This window comes from Zeus faber (genome assembly GCF_960531495.2).
Source record: "Zeus faber genome assembly, chromosome: 9".
NCBI classification, from domain to species: Eukaryota; Metazoa; Chordata; class Actinopteri; order Zeiformes; family Zeidae; genus Zeus; species Zeus faber.
This window is the reverse complement of record NC_137197.1, coordinates 5,886,788-5,906,123: the sequence shown is the minus strand read 5'-3', so window position 1 is coordinate 5,906,123 and position 19,336 is coordinate 5,886,788. Positions and strand designations below refer to the sequence as shown.

The 19,336-nt window shown below is 45.4% G+C and overlaps 1 protein-coding gene across 1 annotated transcript; it reads right to left on the bottom strand.

Moving 5' to 3' along the window:
- Positions 1–1,723: 1,723 nt before the first annotated feature.
- Positions 1,724–15,615, bottom strand: ano7 (anoctamin 7). Its single transcript, XM_080007244.1, has 22 exons — positions 15,580–15,615; positions 13,633–13,772; positions 12,358–12,465; positions 11,087–11,223; positions 10,795–10,852; positions 10,545–10,655; positions 10,267–10,435; positions 9,113–9,203; positions 8,574–8,664; positions 8,340–8,483; positions 7,880–8,017; positions 7,541–7,639; positions 7,304–7,406; positions 6,962–7,073; positions 6,474–6,528; positions 6,269–6,366; positions 5,291–5,424; positions 4,495–4,700; positions 4,070–4,206; positions 3,781–3,871; positions 2,348–2,467; positions 1,724–2,157 (listed from the first exon to the last, which is right to left on the bottom strand). The coding sequence occupies exons 1-22, from the start codon at positions 15,590–15,592 to the stop codon at positions 2,038–2,040; spliced, it is 2,475 nt and encodes an 824-aa protein (XP_079863370.1). The 5' UTR covers positions 15,593–15,615; the 3' UTR covers positions 1,724–2,037.
- Positions 15,616–19,336: the final 3,721 nt, after the last annotated feature.

Genomic DNA, 19,336 nt, shown 5'->3' with positions numbered 1-19,336 from the left:
AGTCTTAAACGCTGCAACGAGTCTTAGACCTATTAAGAAAAACTCACCTATTCAGTGCTTGTGCACATCAGTTAAGGTCTCTAATGGAACTACAAACACACAAAGTGTGAAATAAGACAACTCAGTCGTTTTTTGTGAGCTGTCTATTTCAGAGAACATGAAACAAGCAGATTTGCACCCCCTTCCTACGTCACATGGGGCCTCAGTAGAATTAGAGCCGCCCCCCCCCCCCCGTCTGAGTAACTCCACCCACGGCTGGAGAATAACAAGCGCCGCTGGGAACTGCTCTGTTTGTTTCACAGACCAGCACAAATGTGTTAAAAGAAAGGATTTAATACCGACTGTCCGTGAAAAAACTGCAGACGATGGAAATCTACCCCATTGTACAGAGTGGTTATCTGAGTGACCGTAGCCGTTCTGTCAGCTCCAAGCAGTCTGGCCGCTCTCCGTTGACCTCCCTCATCAACAAGGTGTTTCCATCCACAGAACTGCTGCTCGCCGGATGTTATTCGCACCATTCTGAGTAAACCCTGGAGACTGTTGAGAGTGAAAATCCCAGGAGATCCGCAGTTACAGAAATACTCAACACTGAAATACTGAAAACACTGAGATGACATTTGTTTCCCCGTTCTGATGGTTGATGTGAACGTTAACTGAAGCTGCTGACCCGTAACTGCAGGATTTGATGCGTTGCACTGCTGCCACATGATTGGATGATTAGATAACCGCATGAATAAACAGGTGCACAGGTGTTCCAATTGAAGTTCTCAGTGAGTGTGTGTGTGTGTGTGTGTATATATATATATATATATACACACACACACACACACACATATACAGGCTGTAAGTGCACACAACACAACATCGCTCTATTCCAAACTCTATAGTGCATTCAGCCACACAACTGTTTGTAACGAATTACGTCACAGCGCGTACATTTAGAACGATGTTAAGAACAAAACCATATCAACGAATTATGATACAAAAAACCTCCATGTGCCAAATGAATATAAATATTTCCAATGAAATGATATAAAATGCAGAGAAACAGCAGTTTAAACGCAGTGTCTGCAAACATAGGAAACGGAAAAGACAATTCTTCCACAAACTCAGTGGCGAACAGAACTTTCTAGCAATTTTGGACACAACTTCAAAAAAAATAAACACAAAACTTAGTTTGTCAGTTTGTCGTTGAACCCTAGTCCTTCCAAAAATTTAAGCTCCAAAACATCTTAAAAACTAGTTCAAAAATCCACCTGCTTTAAATTCACTCCTGTCTGTCCTGACCAATCACAGCGGCGCTAAAACACTGCGCTGTGATTGGCTAATACACAGTGGACTAGGCTGCACCTCAGGGCTGATTAGGATGAGGACCAGAACTAGAACAAGGACTAGAAGTAAATCCAGATCCAGGACTAGAATTAGAACTTCATTTGGTGCAGCTGTTTTCAGTGGATTCCCTAAAGGTAAATAAGAGGACAGCCTTGCTCATCGGGGGTATTTTATTTGTCCATTATACTGGCCGATGCTGGTTGCAAGCATTTCAGTTGTTGAATCCTTAAATATAAATAACTATTCTCAATTCTGTGCCTACACTGAAAAATATATATATATATTATGAAAATATATAGGCCTAATTTCTCAATTTTAAATTGAAGAAACCTAAAAATGTAGGTAGCTAAATCAGTAAAAGTGAAGAAAATGTCAATAAATCTTATGGCATACAATATTAAAAAGGTAACTTTGATTTTAATCGGCATGTCAAATTTTACAATTTTACACTGTGAACGTGACTGCGTAACAGTAAATAAATGTCTGACGTAATATGTCGTGCAGATAAAACTCCCGCTCTACACCTCCTCTCTACACGGACACCTCCTCAACCCTGACCTCAACTTTTAAGGAGCTACAGGTTTAAGATAGCCGCCCGGCGCCTGTTGTGGTGTTGGGGAACAGCCGGAAACGTCCCAGGCTGTTCTGCTCTTTTGGTGTCAGTCCGCCCGGTTGGGATCGGACGTGGAAGGTCCTGGATCAGGATCAGGACCTATCCGGTCCCTCGGCATCCCCCGAGTCCAGGCTCTCCGGTGTTCTTGACCTTCTGAATCGCAGTCCACTGGAATTCACCTCCTCTCCGGGAATCAAAGTTTTACCTAAAGTCTGTGAGAACCACACAACGTCTCGTTGCAGAACACTGGAGGATTTTGAGGTAGAATAGTTTAAGACCTCACAAACAAGGCCTTGCGGGAATGTTAGTCAATCGCACACCGATGAATACCTGCTTAGATTACAGAAGAGTATTGTACTGTTCAATTCTGTGAAATCTCTGCAGATTTTCTTTTTATCCTACCTGGTTCTCTGCCAGAGCCTCTTTGGCTAGGTAGTACTCCCTCTTCATCTTCAGCTCCACCTCCTCGGGAACGTCAGGAACCATCAGGTCAATCAGACGGCCGGTGAAGAAGACGACGTGCTGAGGCAGAACACCCAATCATTTCACAGAGACTGGAGCACAGAGCAGTGAACACGACAGCAGAACACACACTGATCAGCCCGACATTAAAACCACCACTAATAATGTGTGGCTCCCCCTCGTTCCGCTGACCCGTGGAGGCGTGGACCCCACAAGACCCCTGAATGTGTCCTGTGGTATCTGGCACCGAGACGTTAGCAGCAGATCCCTTAAGTCCTGGAGGGTTGGAGGTGGGGCCTCCGTGGATCGGACTTGTTGTTCCAGCACATCTTACAGATGCTCCATTGGATTGAGATTTGGGGAATTTGCGTGTTATCCTGCTGAAAGAGGCCACTGTCATCAGGGAATACCGTTGCCATGAAGGGGTGTACTTGGTCTGTCACAATGTTTAGGTAGGTGGTACACTACATGTCAAAGTAAAATCCACATGAATGCCAGGAGCCAAGGTTTCCCAGCAGAACATTTCCCAGAGCATCAAACTGCCTCAGCCGGCTCATCCCACAGATGTTCAAGTTCAAGAGATTATTTGTCACATACATATATATACGATAATACATATATGCAGTGAAATGTCACGATGCTCCATCGGATCGGACCCTGACCCCGGCCATCCACATGATGTAAAAGAAAACGTGATTCATCAGACCAGGCCACCTCTGCTCACGTGTCCATTGTAGAGCGCTCCCATAAGCAACAAGCTGCCATGCACTGTGTGTTCTACACCTTTCTATCATAGCACCATTCACTTTTTCACCTCTTTGTGCTACAGCAGTTCTTCCGTGGGATCGAACCAGACGGGCAAGACTTCACTCCCCACGCGCATCAATGAGCCTTGGACGTCCATGACCCTGTTGCTGGTTCACCGCTTGTCCTTCCTTCGTGCACTTTTGGTAGGTCCTAACCACTGCATACCGGGAACACCCCACAATACCTAGCGTTGTGGAGATGCTCTGACCCAGTCGTCCAGCATCACAATATTGTCCTTGTCAAAGTGGCTCAGATCCTTACGCTGCTTCAACACATCAACTTCAACAACTGACTGTTCACTAGCTGCCTAATATATCACACCCCTTGACAGGAGCCACTGGAACCAGATGAGCAGTGTTTTTCACTTCATCTGTCACTGGTTTTAATGTTGTGGCTGATCGGTGCTTATGTTTGTACATTGTTAGATTGGTGCTAAAAGTGTGTGTGTGTGTGTGTGTGTGTGTGTGTGTGTGTGTGTGTGTGTGTGTGTGTGTGTGTGTGTGTGTGTGTGTGTGTGTGTGTGTGTGGGCGCGCACGCGTGCGTGTGTTTATGTGTGTTAACCTACTTCAAAAACAATGACGAAGGCCAGTCTTATGGCCAGCAGATGGAAATACTCAGGCAGGAAGTGACCTTTCGTATCTCTGTATCCCCGATACCTGCCACACACACAGTGATGGTACGAGTTCACATTACAATATTACATTATTCTACTCTGCTGTTGGTGGACACAGGGGGCTGCCCGGTACAACCACAGTCTTCGCCTGGTGGACAGTGGGGTTGGACCTAGCGGAGGATTGCTTGACAGTGGGCCTTCTGATTGGCTAAGAGCAGCAGGGGCGGGCCCAGTGACAGACCTGCAGATTGGCTGGTGGCTGCCGTTGCCTGGCGACGAGGCCATAGTGAAGTTGATGAAGCCGGTCAGACTGCTGTCTGCGGTGAAACTGTAGTAGAGCCGTGGCACGAAGGACGAGGTGAAGCCGATCACGAACGCCTTGGAAAACAAACACACGTGACTTGACTGGGAAACGCAGACCAACCATTTAAAAATGTTGAATATCCATCTTTTTTAATAAGGTTTAAATTCTATTGAAGTCGGGAAAATCTGTAATTCCGAGTCGTCGGTCCCCGCTCCCGAGCTAAAATGTGTCCCACTGACTCTGTTCGAAAAACAGGGACGTCCGCAGCAAATTAGGGGTCGGCGAAGTGTGTGAATCGCGGGCATCTGCACCGTTTCGGCCCTGAAACCCCGGAGGTTAGAGGGCTGCTCCGGCGTCCTTACGTTGCTGAGCACGGCCAGATGCGAGATGATCTCCAGGATCTGCAACCAGACCCCGATGCTCTGCGCTCGCTCCACCACCGGACGGCGGAACTCGCACACAAACTTCTGCGCGTCGAGACGGATCTCCAGCCAGTTGTTCAACAGAGCGAAGAGAGGAGCGAGAGGGCACGCTGCCACGAAGATGGTGATGAAGCCAAACTGCAGGACTGAGACGAGGAGAGGAGGGGGTGAGGAGGAGGAGGAGGAGGAGGAGGAGGAGGAGAGGGGGGAAGAGGGGGAGAGGAGAGAAGGAGAGCGGGTTTGGGGAGGATGGGAGGAAAGAATAGAGGGGAGGAAAGGAGAGGGGGAGAGGAGAAAAGAAGGAGAGAGGAGGAAAGGAGGAGGAGAGGGGACAGGAGGAGGAGGGGAGAGGAGAAGAGGAACGGGGAGGAGAGGAGGCGAGGAGAGGTGGAAAGGAGAGAGGATAGAGGGGGAGAGGAGAGAAGGATGGAGAGGGGGAGAGTATTGGAGGAAAGAATAAGAGGAGAAGAAGGGAGAGGAGGAGAGGAAAGAAAGAAGAGAGGAGGAACAGAAAGGACAAGATGAAAAGGGAGGAGGGAAATAGTGGAGAGGGAAGGAAAAGAGGAAGAGAGAAGGGAGGAGAATCAGAAAGGAGGAGAAAGGAGCAGGAGGAGGATGTTGAGGTCAAACAAGACAAGTACAAAATGTACTTCCTGAACGCCAGTCCGCCCTTGGAGACCTCGAGGCCACGCCCCCCCTTCTGCTCTTCTCAGCCTCTGATTGGGTGAGGACTCACCCATCTCCAGGTACTCGCTGAACAGACCGTCGCACATTAGCAGCCGATAGTCCGTCTCCCACGGCGACAAGGCCACGCCCTCCTCTTCATCAGTGGACCTCATTCTCCTCGCCTGCCACCACGTCTTCACCTTCCTGTCACCGGGAAGGGAAGAAGAACGGCACCGATGTCACTTCCTTCCAGGTCAATGTAAGGGTTAGGGTTCATGTAACGTTTATGTAAAGTTAATGTTAAGTCACTGTACAGTTTATGTAAAGTTTATGTAAATCCATTGTACAGTTAATGTAACGTTTCTGTAAGTTTGTGTAAAGTGCATGTAAGGTTATTGTAAAGTAGATGCAAAGCCATTCCAACTTCAAAGCCATTGACTAGTTAATCTAAATTTTATATAAAGTCATTGTACAGCTAATGTAAAGAGTATGTACAGTTAATGTAAGTTTGTGTAAATTTAATGCAATGTTATTGTAAAGTGTAAAGTTGTTGTAACGTTTATTTAACGCTGTTGTAACTTTAGAGTTGTTGCAAAGTTACTGCAAAATGAACGTAAATCAACTGTAAATTGAATGCAAAGTGAATGTAAAGTCCTTGTAACATTATGTCATTGTAAAGTTGATGTAAAGTTGATGCAGTCATGCACAGTTAATGTAAAGTTTATGTAAGTTTATGTACAATTAATGCAAAGTTGTTGTAGAGTGTATGTAAAGTCACTGTAACGTGTATTTAAATTTTGTGTAATGTCAGTGCACAGTTAATGTAAAGTTTATGTCAAGTTTGTGTGCAGTAAATGATACGTTTGTAAAAGTTAATGCAACGTTAATGTAAAGTAATTCTAAAGTGTATGTAAAGAACATGCACAGTCGGTGTAACGTGTATGTAAAGGTATGTTAAGGTTATGTAATGTATGCAAAGGTTATGTAAAGTGAATGTAAAATGTTTATGTCAGGTCATTATAGCTTATCGAGGGAAGGCGTGACGTACGGACAGACAAACTCCTGGATGTTGTTGATAATCTGTTTGCCGACCATGATGACCAGCAGCTCCTGAGCCAATTCAATAAGACAGCCACCAGCTCCACACTGCACACACACACACACACACACACACACACACACACACACACACACAGTAACATAGTACTATACAAAGTAATATTACACAAACACACCCACTGTGCGGTACTCACGTCCTCGTTGCGGATCCCAAACAGACTGTAGTAATTTCCTGGGTAGCCGATGAACCTGCCAGTCATCCGACAGAACACACAGTGTCTTTAAGCTTGTTACCACAGCAACGCAAGGCAAACACACTGAGGACGCTTCCAATCCTGGATATATCTGCTCTGCGTCTTGCATAAGGTTAAAAATAACAAACAACACCAAGAAATACCAGTTTGATATCAGACTGTAATGTAGTATCAGAGTATCCCCAGGTTCATCTCAAACATGTCAGATATTAATTATTACAATTATTTTCTGTTGTTTTGACGCAAAGCAGAAAGTTAGATGTCTGTAATGGAGAGAAAATGACAAACTGTAAAGTTATTTGTCAACCCCTCTGTTCTAACGAGCCCGAACTAACAGGATTGCACTGTCGGAGAGCCGAATAGTACTATACACTGTGCTGTTACAGGTATTGGCAAGGGACTGTTTTGGCTTGACCTTCCACTCTCACCTGCCTTTGAAGAAGGCGATGTAGACCGGGGAGGAATAGAAGTTGACGAACTGGAAGACGAAGACTTTGAGGATGAACATGTCCTCGTATTTGGACTGCGTGCGATGCATCTCTGCCACGAGACACGAGGGAACACACGTTTGGTCCGTCTGGAGGCTGCAGCTGAGCTCTGCTCCGCTTTTTAATGAACACGTGAGACTTTCTCCCCGTTATGAATGAAACAGTGAGCGCACCAACTGAAGAACCCACCCATGACCCCACAGACTCAGCAGTAAAGGATGGGGATGTCATAGACCCCGTCCCCCCCTCTACCATCCTTCCATCACGAGGAGGAATGCTCACCCCAGCGCGTCAGGATCTGGGCCAGCGAAGTGTAGATCCGAGACAACATCAGAATGACCAACAGGTTCAGCACCGAGCCACTGAGACTGGCTATTCTACTGGCCTAGAGAGAGAGAGAGAGAGAGAGAGAAAGACGTCTTACCGAACTCGAGTTATTAATAGGGTTATTAATGATGATTCAATTCAGCATTAAAAATGCTTCTATATATCTACACTGAGCCTTTTGCAGAAACTCACAGAAGCCATGAAGAAGTTGTGTTTGGATTTATAGATGAGGACGCTCAGGATGGTTCTGTACAGGATGATGCTGATCAGGAACATCAGCACCATGGCGACCTGCGCGGCAGACGGAGAAATCTCCCAGAATGTGATAACGCCAAAGGGACTCAACTCTAGCGGCAGGTTTGAATCCTCTAGCCTTCAGAAATAATTGAGGTGTCTCCCGAGCAACCGCCTCCCTGAGCCCCTCAGTGCTGTCAGGGTTCTCATCACATTATCATATTTTAAAGCATTCGATGACACCCTCCCATAGGGTTGAATGTGTTTTGTGGCGCCCTCCATGTTTGCCGGTCTCACCATCATGATGATCACCATGCAGCCTGTCAGCGTTCTGCGCAACCTCTGCTTTTCAGGGAAGTGCGGTTCCTCGGCCCCGGTCACCGGGTTCCTCGTGGTCATGGGCGCCATCGCCGTAAACTCCGGCCGAGGACGCTCCTAGAAAGACAACCCCAAGTAGTTTTACGACAGCGCATTTTGATGCAAGGAGAAGTTGGAGCCCTGGTTACTCGCTAGGACAGTGTACAATGTGTACGACCTGTATGCCTGTTGATTTTTAAATATTTTACTGTCCAAATAATTTACAACTTTGCAATAAACAAATAACGGGAAAACTAAGATTTATATTTGAGATTGTGTATTTTGACTGGTTTCCACCTCTATTTGCTGGTTTATTTTTGATTGGTTCCCACCTCTATCTCCTGGTGTGTTTTGACTGGTTTGTACCTCTACTTCCTGGTGTATTTTGATTGGTTCCCACCTCCACTTCCTGGAAGTTTGAACAGCCCCAGCGGTGGGTCAGGGCACTGCAGCGTCTCTTCCAGAACTCCAGGAAGCTGACCGACCAGAGAGACATAAAGACAGAGAAGAAGACTGTTCCTCCATGATCGAACAGCAAGCCCACCTCGAAGCGGAGAGAGAGAAAGACAGTCAGACAGACAGTCAGCAGACAGAGGGGGTCAAAGGCAGCCGTAATGTACATACAGAGAGCTACCTGGTAGGTGATACAGATGCTAGACAGGTTCCAGTACGAGCAGATGTTACACAGAGGACACATGATGATGTCACTCTGACACACCTCCCTGCTGTGTACGCGCACACACACACACACACACACACACACACACACACACACAGTAGGTATGGAGTATAACTCCTAAAACATAATGTTCCTAATATTTTATTCGGAATTCACAACATTCATAACAACTGATCTGCACTATGCTCTTTTCCCATCGTACTTGGCTTGTCACTGATATCAGGTCAGATGAGAGATTGGATCTCTGCCCAGAGCAACCAACCAACCAATCACCCAAAACTTTATTGCCCCGAGTGTTAAATTTGACCATGCACTCTAAGCCCTGATGTCCCTCAGGGCTCAGTCTTGGGCACCTTGCTGTTCTCTGTTCCCTTTACGCCTTCAGAGTGATACAAGACCTGACCTGATGACTCTGTCGCGGGTTGTTTTGCAGAACACCGCTGCAAAGCAACTTAAACACACACACACACACACACACACACAGTGTTACTTACGCTGGAACATCCGTTGAAAGTAACCAGAAGCCAAACAGGAAAACCAGAGTACCAACCAGAGCAGCAGGCAGCAGCCAACCGGTATAAAACCCTGCAAGACAAGCAACACATATTAATTATACCTGTCTGTCTGGAAGGAATGATCATTTATTTTATATCGTCTTTGGACAACAACTGTGTTGAACCAAATGGAGCAACAGTCAAAGCTTATTTTCTGCCGTGGTTCACCCGGGGAGTCTTTTGAACCTCCATTTGTATTCTGGACGAGTGAGCTATGAGAAATCAGAAATCATTCGAGAGACTTTTGCAGAATGCACGTTGGGATATCTCGGACGGCCCAGTTATGAGTCATTGTGAAATGCGTCCTCCCTGTGTGGGGTTGAGCAAGAACACATTGTGAAAGAAATCCTTCCGCAAAGATCAGTGAGGTTAATCTGCCCGCTACAAGAAAACAACAACTGAGAATATTCAAGATATTTATTCTGCAGAATAAAGAGAAAGATTCAATACTGCTCCAAAGCAGCGTTCTGATCAATCTGATATCATTTCTGAAGACAGCAGGCTTTATATAAAAAAACAGGGTGGGGCTTGGGTCAGAAGTCACTTACAAATCTGTGCCCCCGACTGTTTCCTTGGGTGCCAATTCACAGGTACTTGCAATCTTGACCTGTCAGACGCGGATTACAATCCCTTACAATGCACCTCTAGGCTCCCCTGTTGAGTTTCATCATCTCCATAGAAGGTAAACAGGGCCAACTGAGATCTGATTCTTTCATGTTAGAATTGATATTATAGGGAGCAAAAACATTTAAAACCCCCCTCTGGAGGTAGAGGCCTTTGCCCTCATTCAAAATAGTTGATCGTATGCATTTTTTTCTCACGACATCGTGCTAATTAAGGAGTTATTGGCATCCTGTGAACTTTAGTTTGAAGCAGAACATGGACCCTGAAATGTGACATCAAATAAGATGACGTCAGCAGACAATACAGTGCAGTGTAGATAGGCACACAGACACACAGTGAGTACACTGGTCTGATAGACAGGATAAATGAACCCACCAGCCTATAGCAATGCTTTGTTGTGTGTGTGTGTGTGTGTTTGTGTGTGTGTGTGTGTCTGTGTCTGTGTCTGTGTGTGTGTGGGCGAAGGTTACCCAGCCAGGCGAAGTACAAGGCGATCTTCTCTCCAAAGTATTCTCTGACGTGATCCAGAGGCTGGTAGTGATACCAGCCTGACCAGCGGGCCCAGTACTGGAAGAGGATCTGACGCAGGCCCAGGGACTGCGGGGACATGCGGGCTCCCTCTGGTGCCTGAAAGGGGCCCTGCAGGAAGGCAGAAGGGATACGGACAGCTACAGACAGACAAAAAAACAACAACATGCAAACACATTCAGACAGAGAGGTAGGCAGAGAGATACAGACAGACACCCACCTCGTGCAGGGGGTAAGCAGCAGTGAAGACCTTTTCACTTAAGAGCCTGTCAATGCCAACTTCTCCCCTTTTAACTTCTCCATAGGGCGTTCTAGCCAGGATCTCATACAGCTAGCATGACAGGACATTGAGTCAATGGTACAGCTATTTAACATACATTCTCAATCCTGAGTACTGTCTATTTGACAGTATGTCAGTCTGGCCAGCCTATGATCTGTAATTATAGGAGCCTTGGTTGGCGTCCACTTACCAGCTGGTGCCTCTGAGTGGTCTTGAAGAAGTTTTCCTTGTTTTCACCGCCCAGGAACCTGTGAACAAGGCACACCCAAGTAATCCACATCCCACCTCCATCACTCCATGCCACCACATTCCCTCTCAAACTAATACAATGTTCAAAATAACAAGCACCTAATCATTTCACCAAACGAAACATCACATTTACTAGTGTGTAATCCACAGAGCTTATCTGCATCAGTTCAAAACTCCAGGGAACCATGTCGGAGCAAATTTGTATTGAAACTCATACAACATACTGCTTATACCTTTCCAGTTTACTGGCTCGGAACTGGCAGGTGTAGTAATCTGGCGGTGGGTTCGGGACGTCCTGAGCCAGAAGGTTTGGAATGGACAGCTTCTTCAGAATCTGTTCTGACCAGTTGTAGTCCGGTGCGGTGACAACCTGTGGCACGCCTACTATTAGCATTTTAGTACTACATTAACTAGCTATATGAAGACCAAAGTTAGAAGAAAATATAAGAAAGAAATATCCAACTTATACCTACAATGATGGAGGGATGATTGAAGAGTTACAGGGAAAGACAGGTGGGAGGTGCATGAGGTTTAGGAAGGTTAGCAGGGACTGTTCAGAGGAGTGATGGAGTGTTAGGAGGATGGTTTACAGGCTTAGGAGATTAGGAAGAGGTATAAAGGGTTAGGAGGATTGGGATGGTAGTATGATGTTTTGGAGGTTTGGAAGGTTAGGAAGGTTAGACAGAAATTGAGGATGGTTAGGAAGGTTTAGGAGGATTGGGATGGTAGTATGATGTTTTGGAGGTTTGGAAGGTTAGGAAGGTTAGACAGAAATTGAGGATGGTTAGGAAGGTTAAGAGGAGGTTTGGGAGGGTTCCGAAGAGGTTGAGGAGGTTAGACAGAGATTGAGGATGGTTAGGAAGGTTAAGAGGAGGTTTTGGAGGGTTAGACAGATATTTAGGATGGTTCTGAAGGTTAGGATGACGTTTTGGAGGGTTAGCAAGATGTTTAGGAGGTGAGACAGGGATTTAGGTTAGTTAGGAAGGTGAGGGGGGTTCTGGAGGGTTAGGAAGGGGTTTAGGAGATTAGACAAAGATTTAGGATAGTGAGGAAGGTTAGGAGGAGGTTCTGGAGGGTTAGGAAGGGGTTTATGATGTTAGACAGAGATTTTGGGTGGTTAGGAAGGTTAGGGAGGTTCTGGAGGGTAAGGAAGAGGTTTATGATGTTAGACGGAGCTTTAGGATGGTTAGGAAGGTAAGGGGGAGGTTCTGGGAGGTTAGGAAGGGGTTTATGAGGTTAGACAGGTGTACAGGATGGTTACGAAGGTTAGGAGGATGTTTTGGAGGGTTAGGAGAGGTTTAGGAGGGTAAGGATGTTAGGAAGACATTTAGGAGGTTAGGAGGAGGCTTAAGAGGTTTGGGAAGAGGGTTTACAGGTTTAAGGGATAAGACAAGTAGGAGGTGTAGGAGGAGGATTTGGAGCTAGGTTTCGGAGGTGAGCAGGGGGTTTTGTACGAAAGGGGGTAGTTTAGAATGGTAAGGACATTTAGGAGGAGCTTCAGTACTTGTAATGGTACTCGCATGTTGAGCTCCTCAGCGTAGTAACACAGCACGTTCCAGGGCGCGCTGAGCAACATGTAGCATAACTTCCTGTTTGCCTGGGAGCTCTCCCTCTGTAGATAAACGGATAGATAGACCAAATATAAAGCTTTTTACAGGCATATATATGTTTTACCATTTAAAATAAACATATGTTTATTGTCTTGAGCAAAATTAGGTTAACTATTGAATTTAAAAGTAAATCAAAACAATAAAGTCCAATTTTTGGTTGCAAATGATGTGCAATTAAGGCATCAGGTCTACAACCTACAGACATCACCAATCGTTTGGTATCTTCTTTGGAAATGCTTTTCGAAGAAGGTTTCTGTCGCCATCTCCTCTTCAGCAGGTGAAATGCTCGATTGCTCGATTGAAATGCTCGATTAAAATCAGATGATTGGCTTCGTTCAAACCTTTCCACTTCTTGTCATTGATGAGCACTTTGGCTGCGCGGGTAATGTGTTTGGGTCAAGTTTGGGTACCAAAACTTTGGTAAAGGTTTATTTTGGACTTATCTGTCCATAAACGTTCTTACACATACTGCTGTACTCTGTACTCTGTACTGTGTACTACAGTACTGTTGTACGGCGGCACAGTGCATTGCACTGATGCTTCACAGCAAGAAGGTCCTGTGTTCAATTCCTGCCTGGGGCACCGCACTCCGGTGAGTTATCTCCTGATTAGGGGCCTTTCTGTGTGGAGTTTGCATGTTCTCCCTGTGCTCACGTAGGGTTTGCTCCATATAACATTGTAAGAACCCCCACTAAAAACATGAACAAGAATCTGTCCAGCGATGAAGGTTGAAGCTGGTCCCCGGGCGCTGTACTGTAAGCTGCCCACTGTTCCTGGCCCGCCCCCCAGAGGGAGGACAAGCCTTGATGGGGAAAAATGCGGAAAAGACATTTCACAGCCTCCATTTTTGCATGTGTGTGTCAGCCATAGCTGCACGTAATGTGTGTGTGACAATAAAAGACAAGCTAAAGCTTGTCCAGTTTAATCTTTCATCTGATACACCCAGTTTCTGTGTGATAATTCTTCAATACTCTCAGTTTACATATTAGTTGTTTTTCACCACAGTTATTTCACTGTTCTATATGATGGTGTGTGCCCTCTAACTCCAAATGCAATCTCCACAGGTGAAAACAAAGGCTCAACCCACGACAAGACATTCACTGTGTTTTTATTTGTTAACAATCCATCCAATAGTCATTCATTTTGCAAATCTGAAAATGGAGACCCACCAGCTCCTGGAGGAGGCCAGCATCTCTCAGCCTTGACAGGAAGACTTCTCTCCACTTCCTGTGGGATGTAGTGGTGGAGGCTTTGCCATGCTCCTCTTTCTGCTTTCTCGGCTGACTCTCCTCCCACACCAAGACAAAATCTGTCCAATCAGCGAACAGTTATGTCATAATGGTCCATCTGTGCAGCTTTAACTGATCAGCCACAACATTAAAACCACTGACAGGTGAAGTGAATAACATTGATAATTTCATTACAATGGCACCCGCAAGGGGTGGGATATACAGTATTAGGCAGCAAGTGAACAGTAAGTCCTTGAAGTTGATGTGTTGGATCTGGGATCTGAGCGACCTTGACAAGGGCCAAATTGTGGTGGCTGGACAACTGGGTCAGAGCATCTCCAAAACGGCAGGTCTTGTGGGGTGTTCCCGGTATGCAGTGGTTAGTACCTACCAAAAGTGGTCCAAGGAAGGACAACCAGTGAACTGGCGACAGGGTCACGGGCGTTCATGGGCTCATTGATGCACGTGAGGAGTGACATCCAAGCCCGTCTGGTCCGATCACACAGAAGAGCTACTGTAGCACAAATTGATGAAAATGTTAATGCTGCTGTGATAGAAAGCTGTCAGAACACAGTGCATGGCAGCTTGCTGCCTACGGGGCTGCGCAGCTGACCCCTGTCCACCACCAAAAGCACTTACAGCGTCAAAACGGGACAATGGAGCAATGGAAGAAGGTGGCCTGGTCTGATGAAACACGTTTTATTTTAAATAATGTGGGTGGCTGGGTGCGTGTGCGTTGTTTACCTAGGGAAAAGTTGGCACCCGGATGCACGATGGGAAGAAGGAAAGCCGGCTGAGGCAGTTTGATGCTCTGGGCAATGTTCTGCTGGGAAACCTTGGGTCCTGGCATTCATGTGGATTTTACTTTGACATGTAGTGTACCACCTACCTAAACATTGTTACAGACCAAGTACACCCCTTCATGGCAACGGTAATCCCTGATGACAGTGGCCTCTTTCAGAAGGATAACACGCAAATTCCCCAAATCTCAATCCGATGGAGCATCTGTGGTATGTGCTGGAACAAGCCTGATCCATGGGGGCCCCACCTCCAACTTCCAGGACTTGGAAGTTGGATCTGTTGCTAACGTCTTGGTGCCAGATACCACAGGACACCTTCATGGGTCTTGTGGAGTCCATGCCTCCACGGGTCAGCGGAACGAGGGGGAGCTACACAATATTAGTGGTGGTTTTAATGTCGGGGCTGATCAGTGTGTGTTCTGCTGTCGTGTTCACTGCTCTGTGCTCCAGTCTCTGTGAAATGATTGCGTGTTCTGCCTCAGCACGTCGTCTTCTTCACCGGCCGTCTGATTGACCTGATGGTTCCTGACGTTCCCGAGGAGGCGGAGCTGAAGATGAAGCTGAGCTGTTTTGGTGGCACAAGTTGGAGCTACACAATATTAGGCAGGTGGTTTTAATGTTGTGGCTGATCAGTTTATATAGAGATAGTTACAGCTATACCAGCCTTGTAATGCAATTTAACAATTGAAACAATCCCATTTTATAAGGGCTTACAGCCCTAAACTTATACTATATTACTAAGTATACTAATCAGTGTAATTATATAGGACAGGATAATTAAATTTAGAATTATATACAAAAATTTCCCACAACCGGTAGCTTAACATGTTTTAATCAAATACAATGATATGGACACTTCAGTGTATTTACAGGTTTAGACAATGAGGATCTACTGATGATAGCTGTTTCGCTGAGGAAGACAGACAGCTCAAGAAAAGGTTGAAGCCACTGTCTGAAAGCTGAGTGTCAGTGATGTTGACAGGGAAATATCGAGCGCAGGGTTGACTTGGATTACAATGTTAATTGACAAACCATCTAGTCACATGACTGGACCTGGCAAACTGGTCCAGCTCAGTGTTTGACTCACCAATATGAGTCATTCCATCTCTGAAGACATTGTGGTTCCTTCTGGGACTTGGGGGACTCTAGGGAAATCCCAGAATGGCACAGTTAGTGCAGATCACCTTTCATAAAACCCTGATTCTCTTCAGGCATGTGTGTAAATTTCTTTGCTTCACCATGAAACCATTTTCTAATTTTTACTTGTCATGAAGATGCAAGATGTATCGCTTGAGTAACTCAGCTTTTGAGATGCTGGACGGTGTTGCATTTCCATAATTTCACAGGAGCGAGGCCAGTTGATCCCCCCCCTTCAACCTCGCATTGAACGAACACAGTTAGCATGCAGCCCACTGTTACCTTGCTACCTGACACAGAGGGATATCATTTGTTACTGACCATCTTGTCTGAATTTGGGTAAGATGGACAAAAAGCAAATTCCGCCCGAGGCTTTGAGTCTCATGTCATCCAGAACCAGAGGCCAGCCACACTGCAAGAGCCTCATCCCTCTCCTCTGTACTTATTCTCCTTGGCTATCCTCTTCTCCACCCTCTCTGAGCACCGGATCTTAGCATCTGCACTCTCATGGTTTGCATCCTACTTGTCAAATCACCGATAGAGGTCAGGTGGAGAGGATCTCTGTCCAGACCATATCTCATCTAAGCACCGGTGTCCCTCAGGGCTCAGTTTTGGGCCCATTGCTGTTCTCCCAGATACACCTGTTACACCAGATCCCTCAGCTCTGTGATTTCCTCCCATGACTTCTTCTATCACGGCAATACAGATGGCACTCAACTTTACCTCTCCTTCCCCCTTCGGACACTCAAACTGAATGGTGTTTCAGCTTGTGTCTCAACGGCATTCTGCCATGACGTCTGAGCACCACCTCAAGCTCAAGACTACTGCAGCTCTCTTCTGGGTGGGGTGTCTCTGCGAACAGACCACTACAGCGTATCCAGAATACTGCAGCCCAGTCTGGTGTATGACGATGTGAAATTCTCCCCCGTCATCCCTTTCTTCCCGGCTTTTTTTGCTGCACTACAGGGCGGTACAGCACCTGAGACAGCAGACCAATGTCTTCAGGTTACACCTGGACATTAGCGATAAATAGATTGATGACTGGAATGTACGGCCGGTTGCACTACCACTGGCTAACAGATTTATAGGTTTTGATAATTTTTTATTTATTGATATTGTTTCAATCAATACATAACCAGTGAGCTTCCCAGGAAGCTAGAGACTTTGTCATCAAGGGACTTCCTGACAAATAGGCGTTAGCTGCCTTCATGATTATTATTTGACGGTAGTCGAAACAATGGAGTAGGCAGTTTGATTAGACAGAGATGTAATCTGAGGAAGCCATTAGCCTGCCGGATTCAACCCTCATTCATCAACGTACTAATCACAATTACACTAGTAGCAGGAATGAGTGCATATCTTTAACAACTACAAAAATAATACACAGGATCTGATGTTTGTTGCTGATAAGCAGGGGGGCACAGTACATACAAGTCCAGTCCAGCCCAACAACTTGGTCCAACCTGAGGCAGTGCTGTCATAAATCTCCATAAACCAGCTCCACATGGTTTTATTAATACCAAGCCGCCAAAACCACAAGCGCCGGTGTGAGTATTTCCCTCAGGTTACCGAGCGGGCAGCCTGTTTCACCAAAGTTTGGTCGAATTAGGTCCGTTACACCTCAATTAGGCCCCACAGTGGACCACTCTCTTCTACACCTGTGTCCAGCACCCTCAGCGTGCCACCGCTCCACGTATGCACAGTGGTAATCCTGCCCTGCACAGACATGCACGGCGGGTGGAATTGAGACGATACTGTACAGATAAAGTAGTAAATATGAAAGCCGTACTTTCACTTTCAGCCTTTAATCTAAGTATTTACAAAGGTTGTCCTGTCATAATTGCCATTCCCTGGACCCTCTGCATGCCGTGTTGGCTGAGGGCGAGCCATGTTGGCTCAGGGCGGAGCCATGTTGGCCCACGGTGGAGCGCTGATCGCACTACTTCCTGTTTCCTGTCTGGTTTTGGAATAACTGTCCTTTCTGTTGAGACAATTTCCCATTGTTTTGTAAGAAGGCGACCCGTCCCGACACACACTCACGCACGCACGCACAAACGCACAGACCCAGCTTGTACCTCAGAGTTCAGACTGCCATAGTTCAGGTCTGTCTGCAAAGTCATGGGGACAAGACAGCAGCTATCCTCTTTTCCGCTCATCTGGAATAAAACGTATAACACCAATAATAACAAAAAACATGAATAAAACAATAATAATAACACAATTATAACAATAATAATAACACAATTAACAATAATAAAAACAAATACAATTAAATATATGGAGGCATATAAACAGACGTTTACAGGGAGTAGCACTACCTTATTTAACTAGTGAGCCCAATATGTGCAGGTGGCGGATACACTAAAGTAAAGGCCTCCTCACTGAAGACGTGCAGACTTTACACCCTTCGATCAAACAGTTGTGCTCCGACAAACAGTGCTTCATTAAGCAACCTGGACACGCCAATACCAACCAACATCAGGCCATGTTGTCTGCAGCCGTGCCCTGGTTCGCACCGAGCCGACAATCCTGTACGTATGTAAATGGTGAACATCTCCTAAGGGATCGGGTTTGGTTGGTTGGTTTGGTTTGGTTTAAATATGGCCAAGACAAAAGTAGATCGGGGTGCCACACATTGATGATTTCTGAACTGAGTTTCCAGACGCTACTCAGTGACCTCAAGACAGTCAATATGAAAATAGAAAGTTTAAATATGAAAATATGTGGAAAGAACTGATCATGATATCCTAAATGTAACGTTATAACGTTATCTGATAACTTCCAGACTGGTCTCACCAGTCTGGAAGTTATTAGTCTGGAAGTGCAGTGGTATTGTAGTGAAAATAATGTGACGTTATACCTTTAATAGTGACAATAATAAGGTTAATATAATAATAATAATAATAATAAAATTAAGAATAATGATAATAATAATAATAATAATAATAACTATAATAACAACAACAGTAGTAATAATAAATAATAATAAATTCACCACCCGTCTTAAAATACGGATACTGAATACTGATAATAATACTGATACTTACATTAATAGTAATATAATTTTGTTTTACTTTATTAATGCATTGATATGAATAATATTATAAAATTAAAAACAAATATTTTGTTATATATATTGTAAATCTGTGTATATAACAATATAATATTATTAATTGTCAAACTAATATAATATATATTATTTGAATTTGTTTGAAATTACCTCAAGCTGCAGTATTTACCTCAGGCTGTATTAAGATCCAGGCTGTCGTATTAAGCTATAAAAGCACTAAATCCTAGGCTTGCTTCAGGCGTGCAGTGAAAACATCCTGCACTGAGAAAGAAACAGGACAGAGGAGGAGCTCCAACGCTATACACCTCCAGAGAGAGAGAGGAGAGAGGGAGCGGGAGACAGAGACGGAGGGAGAACAAATATTATCACTGTTGCTCCACTGCTGAATGAGAGACTCTCAACACTGAAGAGCTGAAGAGTAAACCAGCGTCCGAGTCTCAGTGCATCCACAGAAGAGCACGGTGTCTAAACCCAAGGGGTCAAGAAGGTGAAGAAAACTCCCTGAAGAATCAGCTAATTTTCTTTTTTAGGAGGAGGATGGTACAACATTCTGCACAAAGGCGTCACTTCAACAGGGCTTGAAACCAACTGTTAGTGGTGGTTTCCATGTTGGCAGGCAAACGTCAGCTGCTGATTG